At 39.1% G+C, this 20,248-nt stretch overlaps 1 protein-coding gene across 1 annotated transcript in view; it reads right to left on the reverse strand.

Annotated features, from left to right (window-relative positions):
* Positions 1 to 20,248, reverse strand: part of BANK1 (B cell scaffold protein with ankyrin repeats 1) — a gene marked incomplete at both ends in the record, with an annotated part of 138,995 nt that overhangs the window by 14,039 nt on the left and 104,708 nt on the right. Inside the window, 6 exons of the mRNA XM_084204019.1 lie at positions 1,264 to 1,327; positions 2,926 to 3,110; positions 4,238 to 4,306; positions 14,083 to 14,370; positions 17,132 to 17,425; positions 18,921 to 19,017. Of these exons, the coding sequence (XP_084060145.1) occupies positions 1,264 to 1,327; positions 2,926 to 3,110; positions 4,238 to 4,306; positions 14,083 to 14,370; positions 17,132 to 17,425; positions 18,921 to 19,017 (997 nt within the window). The remainder of the gene's footprint in view (positions 1 to 1,263; positions 1,328 to 2,925; positions 3,111 to 4,237; positions 4,307 to 14,082; positions 14,371 to 17,131; positions 17,426 to 18,920; positions 19,018 to 20,248) is intronic.

The following is a 20,248-nucleotide window of genomic DNA, read 5'->3' on the forward strand; positions in this document are numbered from 1 at the left end:
GATTTATATGCATCACAGGCTCTATGACAGTATAAGAGAGGGCAGTGAGGTTAGGATCAGAAGGGAATATAGCGATCATTATCTGAGTTACTGGATAATTTCACAAAATTAACAATTCTGGTGTTGATACTACATTTCTGCTGGTATGATTCAATAATGAACTCTGGAGAAGCAGGACAGCTACAGAGGCAGGGCTGCTGCTGTGGCCTTAAAATGAAACCCTGCAACTTCTTCTCAAGAGTCACCCTCGTCTTCTCATGAGCTGCAGTGATCCCAAGTTCCCAGGCTCTGAGCACCTTGTGAAGGCTTTTGCTCAGGACACTGTCTCCCTACCAGCAACAGAGGATATTAAAGCTGAAATATTTGGACTGCAAAGCTGCTACTGGGCCAGCAGGAATTTCTCTTAATTAATTACAGTACCTCACAAGTTCACATAAATACAACACTGTCTAAGAGAATAATGAAAGCAGTACTTTTTCTCTTGCAGTAAGGAAATAATGCATGTAGGTAATAATTTTTAATAGAGATATACAAATGGTACTAAGTCCAGTGTGAAAAAAACCCAATTGTCCTTTCAGCATATGTACTGAAGTTTACAAGGATTCAAAGGCCTAAAACCAATACCCTCTAATAGATTCTTTTTGTAACAGCAAGAGAAAGCCATTTGCAGAAAAAGCAGATGCTTCATACTATTGTAGATGACATTAAATCACAAAGAGTCGTAGAATATTCTGAGTGGGAAGGCACCCACAATCATCATAGAGTCTGGCTCCTGGCCCTGCGCAGGGCAGCTCCCAAAATCCCTTTGTTCTCCCAAAAGGGAAAAAAGCATCTTAAATCACCACTGGTACAGTTTTAAACAATGACCACAATACTCACAAAAACTGCTGTAGCAGTAGAATGTTCATCAAAAATTTGCAAATTGATGGCTGACTTACAAATAAAATATTAAAGTCATCAAGCAAATTGTTCTAAAGAAGCCATCTACCCAAATTTTGATGATGCAGTAGGAAACAGGCTACAGAAAAGCTGAGCCACAGAGACTTGGTAAATTTTCTGCCCCATTAACTCACAGTGAGTTCATCTTTGGGACGAAATCTTGACACTGCTGAAGGCCTGATTATGCTAAAATAAATGTGGTGAGATACAGAAAATGTTCATTACAAATTCAATGCCTGATCCAAAAGGGTTTGGATCAGACCTCTGCATTACACTTACAGTTCAAGGCTTCAGACTCCTTAAAGGCAGAAAAATCAAACTTACCATTCAGGTTTTCATTTTCTTGTCTGTTTCTGATAGTGATGTCTCTCAGGTGATGAACTTTTTCCTGTAAGTAAAAAAAACAAGCATAAAACCAGCAGCACAGACCAGAAATGGAAGTTTACTGTAAAAATAGCAAGACACTACAAAGAACTGAATTCTTTAGCATTCTGAACACCAAGCATCCCTCTCCTGGAAAAAAATTTTAAAAGACTGAAAAATGTTTATGATGCTAATTTTAGCATTTTTACCTGAGATTCTGGTGGTGTTATCCCCACCAGCAGTAAGTTAAAATTATTCTGGCATTAGATTACAGAGTCTTGGGTGTTCTTTTCTGTTTGTTTGGGGTTGTTGGTTTTTTTTTTTGAAAAGCAATTTTTCCTCAAAAATCCAAGTGAAGGACAAAAAACTGCAGTGACAGCATGAAGTCAGTTCATCATGTTTATAGAGGACTAAGAAGAAAAGACTTTTCTACAGAGCAAAACCAAAGAAAAGTCACACAGGCCATGCAGGGTAAAAACCACCACTACAAAGTAGCTTTTTTCCTGAAGCACTGAAAACAGGCCAAGTAAATCTTCCTTGAAATATGGGCATCTTATGGTTCAAAAAGAAAAAAAGAAAAAAAAAAAAAAGACCTATAACTTGGTGCTGCTATCATGGTACAGATTAGATATGATCTTCCTCCACAAGAAATGCCCCTGACTGAGAGCAGTACCAGCAATTCATCTGCATGCTTGGCTGCAGATGGATTTGGAAGGTGGCACCCTTGTGCTGTGCTGCTGGTGCCCAGCTTGGGAAAGGGCTCTCAAACTGTTCCAGGCCCTTGCACTTTTGCTGCTAAGTGTTCCACTGTGGTGACAAAGCTCAGATTTTCAAGTAGATGCAAACACAAAGAGCGCTCTCCTTGCTGGCAGCATCTGATAGCTCTTTCACTGAAAAGCAGCAGACTAGCTTTGCTTTTCCTCTTTCTACTAAATGACATAAAGGACAACAAGAAATTATTTTTGTAAATGCATGACCTCATAGAAAATGAGGACATAACCTCTTCCTCCATGTGTCTTTTTAGAAGTAATTAACAAATCTCCTCTCCATGACTTGCAGCTTTGATGCAGTTCTTTCAGTGACTCAGTGTGTGGGCTTTTGTAAATCCTGTTTTTGTGCACCTCAATTTACTCCATACATTGAATACAAAGGAGCTGTAGAGCATTGCCAACAATTGTGGATTTCAGTAAGTATATTCAACCCTTTCAGACAGGCATAAAGCCTGGTGTAAGTTAATATATTATAATTGCTAGAATAAATGTATGCTTGATATAGTTAGGTTTTTTTAGCTGACACTGCTCAGTAGCACATTTGGTTTGTTTGGTGACATAAGGTTTGTGGTTTCATGAAAGATGCACATCACCCAACAGTTTAAAACACAAGTCGTAGGAGAACAGCATATTTAACTCTGGACTTAAACCAAACTCAGAAAACCTCTCAAACAACAGTGGGAATGGGTATCTAGGAGATTCAGAACCATAACCAGCAAGCTTCTTGGGAGCTGATTTGCATGTAAATCATGATTATTACTTTTGACCTCATATGCAGGAACCAAAACACAAGAACTTGCTTTTAGAACATCTGAACAAGATTTCTATCAAGGAACAAATTTCAAACTCATACCTGTTGAGTGGATGGCAGTCTCTGCTTTTTGTTCTGCCACTGTTTAAATCTGTCAAGGGCTTCATCCACAGAAATTGCTGCATTTTTCACCTGTTTCTGCAAGTGGATGAGTTCTTCCTGTTCAGGAGAGATCTTGTGTACCACAGTGCTGTAAGTTACTGTCTCAGTGTGGCCTCTGTGTGCTTCTACAACAAAATGTACAAAGTGAGAAATGCAACAAATCAGTGAGGTTTCTACCATTACTCTTTGGCAGCAGAGCAGCATCCCAAACATTTCTTTCATTACTACTGCCCTGGTCTATGGATTCTCCATTAGTGCTGGTTCATAAAATAATTTCCTTCTAGCACTAGTAACAGTGCTGACATTTTAAAGGAAATAGTTGCTATATAAAATATCCACAGTACCTTTTTATCCTTCCTTCTTCAACATCATACATTACATATCTCAAAAGTTGTGGATAAAATTTGTTCAGGAAGCAATCATGAACTTTTAAAAGATTGTCTTCCTCCAAGGAAGGAAAACCATTATTAAATACATTGCAGCAACAAGGAAACACTGCAGCCCAGTGTTCCTGGAGATTATGGTACAAACACAGCTGAAGGGAGATGTGTGTTATCAGATTCACAGCTTGCTCCAGGGAGGTGAAGCACTGCTTCTCCCCAGGATACTGATACTGGAATGGCTGATGCAGAACACATGGGCAGCCATGGAACAGGGGCTCTGAGCCCTCTACGAGGCTGTTGCACCCATTTCACTGCCTGGGGAGTGTGGCCAGGCTAAAAGTTTAACCCATCAATATGGTTCAGGTCAGTTTTTCTGTTCCATCACGCATCACTATCTTCATTTCAAGCAAGGAAGGATTGTTCAAAGGGGTACCATCAATGGAATCTATAGCAGCAGCATTGTAATGTGCTACAACTCAAATAACAACTGGACTGCCATAAGTAATCAACTTTACATGCATCTTGGGGTACCCAGGAGAGAACTGTTGCTCCCCCCACTTCTGTCTTTCCATGGCTGGAATTACTGCACAGCTGAGCCCTCCCGTCCTTCCTTGTCTTGGCTTTAATCACAGTCATGAAGGGAAACAGAAAAGTGTAAAGTAATTCTGACTCTACAAATCTTTCCTACAAGATTATAACTTTTAGTCTCCTTTTTTAAATCTGATCTCTTAATGCTGCAATACCATTAAGGATATAAATCGTAGGTGGCAAAACAGATGCTAAATCACCCAAAATCAAGTCACAGCAAAACTCTGCTAGCTCTAGTGAAAAATATCACAGCAGTTAAAGAGCTAAATTAAATTCTGTACCAGGATTCCTGGCCTTGCAGTATGTCCTGCTGTTGTCACTGGTCACTCGACAGGCCTTTTGCTGAAACACTGCAACAAAATTAGGAATAGAAGGAAGTTGAAAAACGGCAATAAAAACCATCACATTCTCAATGAAGGAAGGAGACTCATAAAAGCAGGCTAGAATACATTTTTTGTTCTAGTCTAAGAGTACTTTTCAACCCACTTGTCAGTCTAATGTTAATTACTTGAAAAATTGTTCTGTTGCACAGAATGGCAGGATTACTGATGTTACAGAAACCATTACAAGACATTTTGAAGAAAATTAAAAGGATTTATCACACTAGCATATTACTTGTCTAGAAGAAACAGCAGGATCTCAGAGTTCTGCAGATAGTACAGACATTTTAGCCTGTTCCTTATTTTATGGGGAAAACTCAGGCAGAAAAAACCCCAATAATACCAGGTGAGAAAAGTGACCCTGCTGAAAAAAGGGTGTGTGTATATTTGTGTGTACATTATTCAAGCACTAGAAACAGCAAAGCACAGCCCCTCTGTTAGAGCAGCCCATCATTCCCACTCCTGTGAAATGCCCAGAGTACAGCCAGCCTGGATACACCCTGAGATGCAGCACTCAAACTTTTGCTGGCAGCATATGTAACACCCAGAAGGTGGGAATTGCTCAGTTTCTGACATAGCCTGTGTGGCAGTAGCTTTCTCTCAAGTCTCAGTTCTGATTTTTGCTAAACAAACTGACATTCTAGAACCTAGAATAATTCCTGCCAATTAAGTAATCCTCTTTCATCACTGCAATGCAGCAAATGTGCCAGTTCAATGGAGCAAATATTTTCCTGGGGACCAAGGCCCAGGCCAAGGGAGCTCTGCTGGAGCAGCAGAGCAGGCACACTCTCAATAATGACCCTAGCTCAGCCAAACACTGATAGATTTTAACTTTTTTAATACTTTTCTCTGTAATTATCAAAGAATCCTACTAAGTATGCTTGCAGTGTTTTCTTCTCTACTTGAAATAATATTGTCCTTTTAAAGATGAAATTAAAGTGATGAGAGCACAGAGGTAATGCAGGCAGCCTGAATTTTACTGCATAAGGAGGAGAAGGGACATACTCAACAATGAGCCTGATTGGAAAGCACTTTAATTGATAGGCTTTGAAATTTCTGCTGAGTTTTGCAGTGTTGGAGTAATCAGAAATGGAATTACTCTTCCAGTGAAAAGTAAAATTGTTAAAACCACTTTATGTGCTGCATCTTGCTGAAATGATTTTAGTTGGCAGCAAGTATTCAGTGTGGGTGAGGTCAGTGAAAACAAACGCCTGCTTCTGGAATGCCTGGAAAGGCAGGAACACTCCACTGTACTACTGCCATAAGTTTAGGGAGAACTCTGGCAATTTACCCTTTCATTCCCACACTCCAATTACTTATGAACTACTTGAACACAGCAGGGAAATAAAAGAAACAGGTAATCTTGCACAGTGATATACTCCATTATTTTTAAAATGGAAGATAAAGTAAATATTCCTTCAGTAAAGGAACATTAATATAGCAATTTTTTTAAGTGCCAGAATGTCACAATCCTTCAAGTAAGGATATATATATATATATATTTATTTATTTTTTGGGCCTCTCTGGCACAGATAATATGATTTAAATGTTACAGTAATTCTATCATACTTACTGTGCACCCTTCAATTACATCTGTATGATCAGAAGGAGAATGCTTTTGGATTTCTACTCATGTTATGACTGGCTATACTACCAGTCAAAATCTACTTATTAAATGTCCCACCCTATACATGCCATTTAATTTTTGTACTTTTGTTGCAGTTTCTCAGAATTAAAGGAGGCTGAGAGAGCTAATAAGTAATTCCACTTCATTCCCTCTCCTCTCTTCAGCTGCTACAGGATACAGATGAAGTTCTTTGCAAGCCCTAAATACATTTTTATGTCTCAGGAACTAAGACCTCGCTTTAGGAATGCAATGTAACCGCAATATTCTTCCAGCAAAGCAAACTCAGAGAGAATGAAACTACTGCAATATTTTCTAATAGGACATGAAACCAGAAAACAACATTTAAAAAGCAGGACAAAATACAAAATTTGTGGCAAATATGCAAAACTCTGGGAAAATCCCTAATGTAAGTCTTGGAAAGTGAGTGGGATTTGAGGGATTCTGAATTGCTTGTTTTATCTCAGACTAACTAAAGATGTTGTTTCAGGCTGTCTGCACATGCAGGTAAATAATGCTATGAGGCTTAAAATTTGGTTAATATTTTCAGGGTTAGCACCACAAAAGGGTTAGAAAAATTTGAAATCTAAGTATTTTGTGTATAATTCTGAACTAAGAAGACCATTTTATAGTAACAAACTGCAAGAAACTGTGGTGAGTATAAAGGGTCTAGAAAAAGAGAATCAAAGTTTTTACAATAGCTGCAGGTTGAAAAAAAGGACAGGAATTTGATTTTCAGAATTAATTGAATTTCTAACACAAAGCTGAAATGTTAAGCAGTCACAGATGCACTATGACATTTCAAAAATTGGTTAGTGTCATAATGAGGAACACAGGAAATCAAAACATGGGAAGAGTTAGATCATGGGAGAGAAGAACTCATATCAGCTAAGAGGCAATGATCAACTAAGATACGGTTTCTAATTTATATTTTACTTTACTCATCTAAACTATGAGGGATGTTGTCTGATTTGTTGAATTTGCAACATTACCACTAAAAATGAAATAAAGGTTTCCACTATGCACTAGTGATTGAAGCACAGCTAGACTGATGAACCTACCCTCTGAAAGAATATATGAGCTAATCATACCTAATACATACTTACTTGACACTTTCAGTAGCACAAACACAAAGGAGAAAGACAGTGATTAAAACAATTTATCAATAAATATCACTATTTTGAATTCAGCTTGCTTCAGAAATTCAAGATGCATTTATTCATCAGCTTCATTGAGCTGATGTTCCAAACAAAATTATCTATTACTGTTTTCCTTAGGAAACATTGGAAATTTAAATACAGGAAAACAAAATCTTTATATGAACACATAGCTAAGTGATAATTCAAAATAATTAGTACACTAGGGTTGCACTTAGTAACACAACTCAGTTGCAAATTACAGTGGGTTTGCAAGCTGCCTCCTTGTTCTTTGTAGGTTTTGGCTTCATTCATTTTAGAATTGTCATGTAATTAATTAGTGGTTAATGGAAGAATGGAGAAGGAGGGGTGAATTGCTGTTTAGGATATTTTGCAGGGAGAGACTCCTGCCTTTGTCCATTCAATCTTTTCCACATTATTTAAACATTTTAACATTTAAACTGTATATGCATAGCACCTAGGCAAATAAAACCTCCAAGTTCTTTTTTTCTGGTAGGGATTGGATTGTAAATTAGATGTAGCACAGCAAGAGATGACAAATACACAGAGAATACTAAGGAAGGAATATAGTAGAATGATGCTTATTATTCAGGAGAGGAGAACTCTGCAGATGTTTGTTCACATCTTTTTAGATCTATTTTCCTTTTGTCTGTTTTGCTTGCTAACACACCGAACATCACTCAACATGAGGACTCAAGAGAGGTCACCAATGCAATGCTAACCAGTAAGTTTTGTAAGAGATGATTAATGACCACTCCCAAAATTTATACAAAATATTTCACATATTCAAAATGAAAACAAACAAACAAAAAAAAAATCAGTGGCTCATAACATGAAATCAACTAAGGTAATGGGACCTTGTAAACAGACTTTTTTCTTTTCACAAGGCAAGGCAGCTGGGCATGGATCAAAAGCATATCATCATGGGTCATGAATCTGATCTAGGTAAGTCCAAGCATTGTGGAGAAAGGATGGCACCACTGTATGGTGGAAGGTAACAAAGGTTCAAGTCCCAGAAGCTGTCATTTGAGGGCAGCACTGGTGTCTGGGTACACCTACACCATGACGAGGCAAAGGGAAAAAAAAACGGAGCTGTTTTAAGTGCATCGGTCCAGGAAAATGAGTGACCACATCTACACTGATACAGGAATTCTGATCAGGCCAAAATGGGTAGCCTGACACTCAAGATGTTTTTGGGAACACACAACAGCCATTTCATCAGAATAAAGACTAGGTCATGCCAAGTGCCCCTGCAGAAATACCAACCTGCCACATTGCTCCCTTATGTTGCCAGGGCTTTTCAGTGAGAGCATCACATCCACTCATCCCAATTTCACAGGCTATTGCCAGCCTCAGCTATTGGCTGAGAATGAACCACTCCATTTTCTCAGACCAAAAGCAAAATTATTTTAAAAGGAATTATGGTGTAATGACGATGTGAAAATATTAACCCAAAAGTAAACATGCTCACCAGCAATTCCCTTCACAATTGGCAGTGAGATTCTGAGTCTGACAAATATGAGCTGAAATCTGTTAAAATCCCAGCAGCTTTGGTCACAGAGGGACCTCAGGAGACTCTACATAGAGATGAATACCCTACACTTGCAAGATAATAAAAATATTACCAGAACCCCCTTCTTACAGAAGGGGTAAAGAGTGAGTGAGTGAGTGAGTGAGTGAGTGAGTGAGTGAGTGAGTGAGTGAGTGAGTGAGTGAGTGAGTGGAAGAGGCACCAGTGGTTAGTTTAAGGAGCTGCTCAGAGGGGGGTGTCAATGTACTGTGTACCACATTACCATGCACAATGAAAACTGCTCTCACATCTCTGCTCTTGTCAGAATTTTAACTTAGTGCCTTACGGAAGCTGGAAGGACTTTAATGACATACTCAAGGAGTATTTGCTCCAGGGTGTAAAATATGTATAGAGTCCTTCCCTTTTTGCTTTTCTCTAAATGGCACTATACTTCTTTAGTCCCATTTTTCTTGAGTAGAGAAAAGCAAAAAGGGAAGGACTCTATACATGTTTTTGCTAGAAATATGGTATTTGGAACAGTCTGGTTTGCACCCAGACAGCATCCCATAAATATTTTTCTCTCTCTGCACCTTATTCAGTACTTGTTTCAATCTACCAAAGTTCAGATAGCAAAAAATCTGATTGAATGAAGACAGTGGATGAAGCTGGTATATCACTCCCAGGTCTGTAAAAACAGTCTAAGTGCCAGCCAAACAGTGCTTCCTAGTATTTCATTCATGGAAAAACACCCTTAAGTTAGGAATGCATAATGAAATTCATCTGCAGTGCAGTACTTTATACTCACTGTAGGAGAGTACTACAAAATCCCTCTGTGGGACATAAATGTTTTGCAATTTGCATGGCCTCTGAGGCTTCACTTTGGAAACCCCTGCTTTAGAGCATTTAAACAATTGGCTTAATAAGAATTACTGACTCAGGGTGTGATGACTGTATTTCCCACTAATCAGCCTGATAAGATTCCACGACACTAACAGTTCTGTTCTGGATTTTATTTATTCACTTCAGTGGGTTTATGCTGTCTATTCTGTAGGTGAGATATTCTGCTTCCCTAAAAATATCCACTGGATGCTACCTCTTCTACATACCCTGTGATTATGATGAGCAATGAGAATGTTATCTCCACTGGAACAGTAACTGGAAAATATATTTTTCACTTCTAATTTTTAAACCTATAGTGAGGTCCCACAGACAGCTATCTTTAGCAAAATGTTTTCAGTGAACAGAAGGGAAATACATTCCTTCAGGGATTTGGGAGAGGTTTGCAAAGAAGTAAAGGCTATAGCATAGGAAATTTATGCTGTTGTAGGGCAGGTATCCTTGCTGCAGAGAAATCCTTTCGTACTAGTGGTCTGTGATGAGAGGTAAATGACTAAACCAGGACAGTAATGTAATCCTTAACCCTGAGGGAGTCCTGGTAGGTCAGGCTTCAGAAATGGCAGGGGCATTGCAGAAACGCATGCATCTGTCCTACAACTACACAGAGGACTTTGTTTTCCAGCTCAATCAAACTTGGTATCAATAGGGAACATTAAAAATTGCACTCTAAACTGAAAACACAACACCTTCAGATGTTTATTTAACAGCTGTTTTGGCGGCAGACAATTGAACAAAACACTGAAATAACCTTCAGAGGAATACTAAGCACCTAAGGAATGGTAAGGGAGCACAGTGAGAGTGCACACCATCTGGACAATGAGCTACTTGGCATCAATTTGCAGCTCCACTGGTTGATGAGCCTTTTACACACAAGATAAAATTCTTGCAGTGGACTAAATTAAAGAACAAATCTACTCTCTGTTAATAATGCAGTCTGTTTACCAGTGTTCAATACAGCAGTTTGAATGTTCATTAAAATTTGAAAGTATAATAAATGAAACTGAGTAAAAGCGATTAGAACATTTATGTTTTAAATCTTTCAACTCCCCCAAGTTTCCCAGAATTTATGTGTCAGCAAATTCAAGGCAGATGCTCAGACTGTAAATTGTGGTAGTTCAGTTGTGACAACTTACATCACAGACTGTTTACTGCCTAGGTTTTGAAGTGTAGATCTTGCTCTGAAAGTGACTCTTGTCAAGTCCCATGTTTGCTTTCTATAGATCCCTATCCTATTCTGCAGAACACCAAGCGGGGTAATCTACAGGGAGCAGGCTTTCTGCCCAGTGTAAGCTTGACATTCCCTGTATTTGAAAGCTGCTAATTACAAAGAAAGCTATTCGCTTGCTTTCTTCTTGGTTGCTATTCTCATGGAAGCACCACCACTTTTGCTTAAAGGAGACATCACTCTTTTGTGATGTCATGGCCTTCATTCAATGTGTGGTGAAAGCATCATGGAAATTCAGCCGTTTGATTTCTCCAGATGGATATAAAAATAAATTTAAAAGAGTCATCTGCACGCAATCCAGGAGGTAAAAGGCATTTCTGCTATGCAATGCCTACTTCCTCCCACCAAATAAATGAGGCCATCTATGGGTACATAAAGTACAAGAAAAAAATGCTCCTCTTGCATCTCTGCATGGCACAATCACACCAGCCTCTGCCATCCTTGGGGCATGAAACTTTCCATGAACTCCCAAAGTACTTGGGGATGAACTGTGAGCAAACATGTAGCCTTAACACAGCCCCTCTCTGTGCATCCTACTTTGTTCTGTTTTTCCACAGAACCTGTGTCTTTCTGAATGCCAGGAGGGAACAGCTCTGAAGACCAACCAGAACTGTGCAGTGAAGACAATTTGTTTCTTGCAGGGATATTAAATAATTTGCTTTAGAAATTAAAAGGTACTTAGCAAATAGAAAGTGAATACAGAGGAGGGAAGGATGGCTCAGTTAAGTAACTAGAAGGTTTTCTGCAGGACCATTCTCCTCTTTCCGACAAAGCCCTGGCAAAAGCTCAGACAAGTCATTTAAGGCAGCAATCTTACTTGCAATGCCTGACATCAGAGTACTGACCAGGCACACTGAGGATTTAATTTAAGTTCTGAGGACTCTTAGTGGCCACTGAAATCAATGGTGTCTCTGCTTTAAATGAGTAAAGTGTTATGTAATTTTGTTCACCTCAAGAATCTTAGTTACTTCATACTGGGCATCCCAAAACTCAGTAGATGCAGAATCAAAGGATTTGTAACAGGAGGGTCTGAAATAACACATGGGGCCTAGGAGCAGGCATGAATTATATTTTAAACAAAATGAAAATGAAAAACAATGAAGTTTTTTATGCTCACCCACTTTAAACACTAGATGAAATGAAAGAAAATATCTGAGATAAATAGCTGCATATGGCTACCTACTCATTACTGTACTGAAATGTTCCTGGCAGGGAGAAAGGGGAAAACAACCTCAATTCTAACTTTTTGACTATTTGACTTTGCAATATCTGCAATGCTCTTTTTAATATAATGGATGAAAACAAACCCCAAAACCACCATCAATTTATTTGCTGGATGAAAAATGTGTATATGCATAAATAGAGTATTTTACACTGTTAAAATTATAAAGGAAGGGCTGCAGACACATGCAGATTTTAATGATGGACTGGAATGAAGTTTCCTGGTTCATACAGATGAAATAATCTTTTTTTTTTTTTTAATCAAATATAAGCAGTCCTAAAATAATATCTTTTTTTTTTTTAAATCAAATATAAGCAGTCCTAAAATAATAAATTGGGAACTGGAATGTTGCTGGACTAGAGAGAGAATTTTTTAACCAATGTGGAGGAAAAACATTGCCAATCCAAGTAGCAAGAAAAAAAATCTTTCAGCTGAAGATATATCCCTTCTGTCTAGAATTTCACTAGCTATCTCAGGAATCCTTGGACAAAAATGAGACATGCTAGATCTGGAACCAGCAGGATAGGTAGGAAAACAGAGACCAGAGTAGTCAGCTGAAGCTTTCTTGAAGTGTTTCCATTTTTCCTCATGAATTGTGTAAGCAAATGAACACGAGTCAGAGGCTGACTTCACACAACTACTGGAAAATAAAGTACAAGAAAAGTACATGTCTACCACTACATGCTTATGGAAGCAAAGGTAAAAAAAAATCTGTGTGTGTGAACATATGAATATATGTATATACACACAGTGAACCACAGCCCCATCAGAGCAGCTCTTCTGATAGCATCTGCCTTAGCCAATAAACAAAGCAGAAACACTCCAGTACAATAAAAGACAGTAAAAGCAATCTCCCACATAAAGCATCTCCACTAAGGGTTTCCAAGCCACTGGCCTGTCTATGATGATGCTGGACCAAGATTTGAGACACTGCTCTAGCAACCTCAGTAGAAGCAGCCAATTCATAGCTTCTTCTGTAGCTGCTACTTCTGTAGCTGTAACAGACCCCTATGCCCATCCATTCTTGGATTACACTGTAATGATTCATACTTGTACCTCCTGAATATGCAGAAGAAAGAGTAACTAAAAGATGAATGCATTAGCCCATGACTTCTGGCCCTAGCCTGGAGTTACACCGTCTGGAGGAAGAGAGCTAGCTAGGAAGAATAAAAGAAACCACAACTAAGATAGGCATGAAAGAGGAGGTGCTACTCTGTATTTGGTAAGATATTTTGGGCAGTATTAAATCTGTTCCAGTATAAAACATGAACAGCATGAAGTAAGCAACCTAATGGTGTCCTTTGACAGCCTATTTTTTACCATCTATTCTTATGCATTGGCAGGCTTTTGTAGAAGACGATATGGACGCAGGTAGGATGGATTTTGGGACTTACAAAGAGATCTCTGCAGTATATTCACTGAATTCCTTTTGTTACTTTCAAATTTGGTTCCAGTCTGAATTGGATTACAAAGATATCTGCAATCCCTTCTGGTCTTGCATTTACATGAAATAGCTCAAAAGAGTTTCCTAGTTTTCATAGAAGTCGTAAAAAGACATAATTTTTCCTTCAAGAAATATAATGATCCTATCTAGAAACGTCCATTCCTAGCATCTCAAATTGGAGAAAGGTATTTGAAAGAGAAAGGTATTTGAAAGAGGAATCCTCACACAGGCATTTATCCCAGAAAAGAGAATTCTTCTCATCAGAAGAAAAAAAAAATCAAAGAGAGATTTCAGCCTTAAGTAAAACCATTTTGATAAAGAAACTGGAAAGAAAGGCAATTCAAATAGCGCATTCAACATTGCATTGCTGTAACATACATACTCACAGCTAGCCCAGCAATTCTTCATTTTCTATCATATTGTCATAATTTTTTAAAAGCTAAATAAAAACTGCGATACTCTGATGCAAACTGAAAATTATTCAGAGATGTTCTCAGCTCATTTGAAGGGTGAGAATAGGTTGACTGAAACAAACAACGTGTTGATTTGAAGGCAGCTGAACAGGGATCTTAGTCTTTTAGAAAATGTTACTGCTCAAAGAGAAGAGACCAAGAGAAGAGCCTACATTTTCCCAGGAAATATTTAGGTGGCAGCAAGCAGCACCAACCTTGTACAATGTAGGGAGTGTTCTCCTCCCTGACCAGCGAGCACACGGGCCGGGGCGCAGGGGCTGGCGGCCTGTTCATGATGAAGGACCTGCAATGCTTCCTTTTCTCCTCCTCCTGCTCCTCCTGCCCCAGGATGAGGTCGTACACAACTTCATCCTCTGCCAGACAAGTGTAGGGGTGCTCCTCTTCGCTGTCCTCCTCACAGGACCCCTGGTCTTCTCCACAGCATGCAGTTGTGAGTCCATCACCCTGCTCTCTTTTACTCCTGTCCATCACAAAAGTCTTCTCTGAAAAAGGAAGGTACTGTGTTGCATATACAGGATAAAGAGAGGAGATCATGACTTATCTTAAAGCTTTAGAGTATCCTAAAGTAGCTCAGAGACCTCATTTCACTTCTAAACTAAAGCACGCTCATTTTCAGAGGCTTTTGATCATTTAACTCAGTAGAGAGGATGTCCCAAAGGAATAATTCCAACTTCAGGGCGTCCTCATGATTTCATACCTGATTATCAAATGTAGATGCTTAGCTATTAGCCACAAAATAAAGGGATTTATTTGCAGAAACACTGAGTGCCCCAGTTGCTCTCACGAGAGTTACACCAACATGTAACTAACATGTAACTCATGGTTAAGCCAAGTAAGAGGTACCTGTTGCAGAAATGACTTAAGAATTGAAACTTAATTTAGGAACTGTTGGATTTTGTGTTTCCTACATCTTCAATATCCAACAGGGTTTTGAGGGCTTTACAAATCTACTGTAAACCCTGGTGAAAAAGAAATTGAAAAGCCCTTTAAAATGTAGGTAAAACGTAAAGGGCTTACAATCTCTTACAATCTATGCTAAGAGTATCCAACCCTCTCCTCTCCAAAAAGTTCCATGTCTCTTTGTATTCCCTATACTTCATATATTTCATAGTACAACTACTCAGAACTTGCTTTTCTCTCGATGCTGCCTTTTACAGCATTAAAAAGCATTGTTGGTTTCCCCAATACCTGGGTTTGTTTTGATTTGCCTTAAAACACCCACAAACTGCTACGAGTTAGAAGCTGTCACTGAGGCTGATGTTCCCATAGATGTTTATAACTTCCTTGGCATGATTACCCATCTTTCCTGCAAGACCTGTTGCCTGGAATCCTTGTACTGACTCATGTTTTCCTTGTGCAGTAATTTACTGCCTGTACATATGTGTATCTGCTAAACTCGGCTGTGGTCACTATTGGTGTTTTCAATCCTTTGGCTGCTATTTAAAGAATTACTTGTTTATTGGGTTCAGAGGGGCTAAGCAACCTTTGTAAGTGGGATATATTTGTTAATGGGATATATTAATAATAATATGTACAATCAACATGCATTCTGGCTAAGATATATGTTTTAAAACCACAAGTGGTCTTAATACACCTGCTGTGTATAATATGAATAATATTTTGTTTCCAGGTCACTATATAAGTTCTGTTTCTTTCTCTGTAGGACATTCTTTCAACTCCCAAAGGGGGCACTCTCAGGCCACTGCCAAAACACAGACTTCATGAAGAGGGGCCTTGGAGGTGCTGCACAGCGACTCCTAAAGCAAGCAGCTGGCTGAAAATATGTAGCAGTAACTCATTACAGCTCCTCTTTGAAAGGAAGCATCGTCCTCATCTGGAGGAATTCTGATACCCCATTCACCAGTGATGAAACCACATCTAAACACAGAATAATTCAGAGCATGTTTTAAATGAGCTATTCCCACAGGAGCATTCAGAGACGAACTCTGCTTTACCAGCACAGGAGTTGGCACAGGACACCAGGAAACTTTCTCTGCTGGTACCCACATGCAGACAGAGAGCTTTTGGCAGAGAGGGTCACATTACTGTGGTGATGTAGCTGTATAAGAACTATTCCAAAACAGGCATTTATAACAAACCTACACCAACAAATCCTGTGTGCAAAAACTGATCCCTCATTTATACACACATATAGATGCACTTTTAATGCTAATTTTATGCTGCCCCTCTTTCTCATAGAATTCATTTATGACTTTCTACCTATAGCTATACCTTTCCTGGACAGCAAAACACAGGATAAAACCCTACCTATAGCAAGCTATTTCTGTCTAATTATGTGAACATCAGAGTGCTTGGTGATGGCAATTTAAGACTCTAATACGTTACACCACGTTTGAAAGCAGAGTTAGCAGTAACAAGTTGTGGAGAAGCTGAAAAGCAATTTGTGTGCACACTTAGCAGCACTGTCTATAACAAATAAGAAGGTTTTTTTTTTCCCTATACAACTATTTAAAACTGGTATTTAGGCTTGAATTATTTTGCATATTTGTTTTTTCCAATGAGAAAAATTGATGATCATCCCTCCGGAAACAGATGCAACAGTATTTTGAGTTTCTCATCACTTTAATCAAACGACAACACAAAATTTTAGATTTTTACTCTGGGACAGATGCATTAAAAAAAAGGTAAAAAAGGAAAAGCATTTGTCAGAGTTTTTGCCTTTCTTTTTAATCTGCAATATAACTTTTTACTCCTATATAACTACAACATTGGCTAAAATGTAGTAAGGTACTGTTACTTCTCTCTGCGTGGTCACTTTCTATTAATTCAACCTGTGAAACTTCAAGTTGTATATTAAATATAACATAATTAAATATTTGTATATTAAATCACGATAGCATTTCATGTTTTAAAATGGTAAAAAATGAAGTCAACTTTACCAAATACAGGCTTCATCTTTGTTTCAAGCCTCTCTTGTAAATCCAGTGTACCATGCACTATTTGGCAGCTCTTTGAGATGGGTGGAGTGAGGAAAAACTGAACCCAGCAGCCCATACCACAGCATTACCTGACAAACCTGGTCATGAGTATTTTGATACAGCAAAGATCACTTGCAGATGCTTGTTTTGCAGAGTTAGGGCCTCATATGCCAAGCTTGCTTTGTAGCACTAGGGCTGTCCTGCCCAGGTACTGCTAGAAGTGATCAAACCAATCTCTGCAGCAGTACATTGTCTGCCCTTGCACGTGTTTGTATCCAGGGTTATTTTCCTCCCAAGATCATACCTTGTGATGAATTCTGCAGATTCTCCTGTCTTTGGATGCCAGGCAGATTTCGAGGGGGAGGAGGGGGTGGCCTCTTGCAGAAAAAGCAATCTCTCCTTCTCTCTTTGAGCTCATCCCTTACATTGACATACAAACTGCCAGGACTGTTGTGATGGCTGTATGAATCCTCCTCTTCATCTTCATCTTCTGTCTCCTCTCTGCTGTCTTTGAGGTCATCCTTCTTTTCCTCACCCACCTCAACTTCTTGTTGGCATCTCAATCCAACTGCATATTGATCTCTTGAGTTCTGCTTGGCTTTTAATATTAAAGAAAGCATTATTTCATTTAAAAATTGCCACCTGGAAGCACTTCTTGCTTCAAGGATTCCTACAGAAGCAACACAATGGCTAATAAAACTTTTATGAACTGATACAGCAGGAAAGCTGTCAAATTCATACCATCAGTGAAGAGCTTTTTAAATATTTACTAAATCAACAGTGGAAGTTTTCGTTGTATCTTGCTACTCTGATACACACCATCTTCGTGTGTGCAATGTTTTCCAGAGTGGCTGTCAGAATGAAATCACACATTTTCCCTGCCTCCAGAATTTCTATTACCTGACTTTCAAAGCAGCACAGTGCAACACTTTGCAAAATAAAGCTGTAACTCACACATATTTTTTACTGCTTTTTGTACAGTGGGATTTGGGTGCTGATTTGAATCTCTCTAAAATGAAATAGACATTGTCCATGGGAAACATGACTGTAGACTTGTGGAAACAGAGCTCTTCTCTCTCTAGTCTCTTGGTCCACAGACCAAGAACAAAGTGGAGGGACATTAAAGTGTACATTTTAATCACTAGGTACAGCATCAAAATTTTAGCAGTCAACCTCAGTAATGTAACAGAGTAAACTACACGATCTCTCAGCAGACTTTACTGAGCCCTTGAGGTAGGTTTCCATTCTGAGTTATCCTTTGGTGAAGCCTGCCTTTCACCACTGATTCAAATGGGAGGTTAGGGCGTTCACCTGGCTAACATGGTACAATTCATGCTCTTTTTCCAGGTGTTCACCCTGAGGTGTTCTCATATACAATGTGACAGAGACAGTGAAAATTTTATCAGAGCAAACCTGTTTTTTCACAGTGTCTATCATCTACCTCTACATGCTAAAGCAACCAGTTGGAACTTAGCAAGTAAGAAACGTCCTTTTCATATGTATGAGACAGCTGAAAAAATAAAATTGTCAACAAGATAAAAAGAGGATTAAATTTAGTCTCATAGATCCATGATACTGTAAGATATATGCAAAAATATATGCCATTGGTAAATGCAAACAAGCAACTTTGCACTTTTCAAGGAGAATGCATACAACCACACAGATCATCAACAGGCTTGTCACCAATCTATGCTTAGAAGTAGGAACATCAAGCTGCAAAATGTCAACTATCTGTGCCTCCACACAGGACTCAACTGCACCTGTAGGCAGTGTCCCCTCTTTTATGAAGGTTCTTCTCTGAGAGCTTGGAGAATTCAGCAGTTTTCTAGATTCAGAGTGGAGATCACAAATTTACAGAGTACGAAAGGAGGGGTGATTACACTGAGGTCTCTCTTATTGAGCAAGAACTTTATCAAATCCCTCAGCTGCCTTCTCCTTTTAGGACATATGCCCTCGCTGGAAGTTGCAGTAATGTGGAAATTGGAAGTGTCAGAGTTACTGGCCCTCTCTGCCCAGGAATTCATTCATTTGACACATCACACGATACATTAATTTGAGCACTAGCAACAAAGCTGTCTAACAATATGACTTACCCACAGCTGGTGGAGCTTCTGAGCCTAACATAAGCTCATAAGTGTCGCTGTCTTCTACTTCCCCCTTGCAATTAGTGAAATCACTTGCTGCATAGCTCTAGGAAGAAAAACAAAGGAGAATATTTGTTTTAGTAGCATCATCTCCTGACCTCACATTTTTCCATTGATATAATATACAACATTCTGCTAGGAGGAAAGTGAAGACAGAAGTATCATGCATTTGCTGCTATGTAGTGGCCTACACACTGCAGGCAAAAGGACATCCCTGTGTATCTCTGGATATAGTGAAAGAACACCATGTTATGACACAAAACACCAAACTTGCACAGCAAGGATTTAAGTTCATTGGCCTTTTCCTTTCCCTAGCACTTTGCTGGGCTGTCCAGACAGTTCCCAATTCTGCTCCCAACTGTGAAGCACTCAAAGATTAAGAGAAAGATCAACAACAGAAAAACATGAAGTCCATAGGGCATGACTAAAGAGCTCAAGGGTGCAAGAAATCTCTGGGGAGCTCATTACGAACAGTGGTTTGTACCAAAAGCCATGTGTGTGCTGAAAAACCAGAAATGGGACTGCAAAGCATGTTTGGAGTTCTACCTCAGTGACCAAATGTGGCAGAGGGGGTTTTGTTCCTCTAGAAAGCTGTTACGTTCACACAGAGCTGTGCAAAATTAGCCCAAGGAGGGTCAGAACAATGGATTCTCTAAAACATTATCAGTGTATCTCCTCAAGCTGAAGAGGTACAAACTTCTGCTCACCAGTGAAAAGTAAGCCTGTAACACAACTACAGAAACTTCTGCTGTCTAGAATATGGAACACACGTTTGTTAATCACTGATTTTCAGAAACAACTGGAATTTCAAAAAGTGTCAGTTTTTTTAAAGAAACCCAGCAGGACTTTGATTCTTGGGTAAGTGTGATACAAAACTATCCTCTATTGACACAGTGGAGCCCTCAATAATTAATCGGGAGTTTTGAATCACAAAATCTTAACTCCAGGGGTTTGAATACACCAAAGAAGACAGGGAAACAGCATATATCATCCAGACTGCAAGGTTAATTACAAGTGGAATAGTGGACAGTGAAGTCAAGAGGAAGAACTGATAAGCTTCTGCATGGCACAGTGATTCTCAGGAGCTCATGCTGGACTCTGAAGAAGTTTGTTCCAAATATCCTGCTGCCTCGTGGCACCCACAGCCACTGCCCAGGGACAGAGTTCTCACTGCATGAAAGAGGAAAGTATTTTGAGAAATAGCAGGTTTTTCTGGGGAACTGAGAACACCTTCTTCCCTGCTGCTGTTTTACACAGCCCTCTCCTGAATGCCAGTC

Source organism: Fringilla coelebs (assembly GCF_963513975.1).
Source record: "Fringilla coelebs genome assembly, chromosome: 4".
Lineage (NCBI taxonomy): Eukaryota > Metazoa > Chordata > Aves > Passeriformes > Fringillidae > Fringilla > Fringilla coelebs.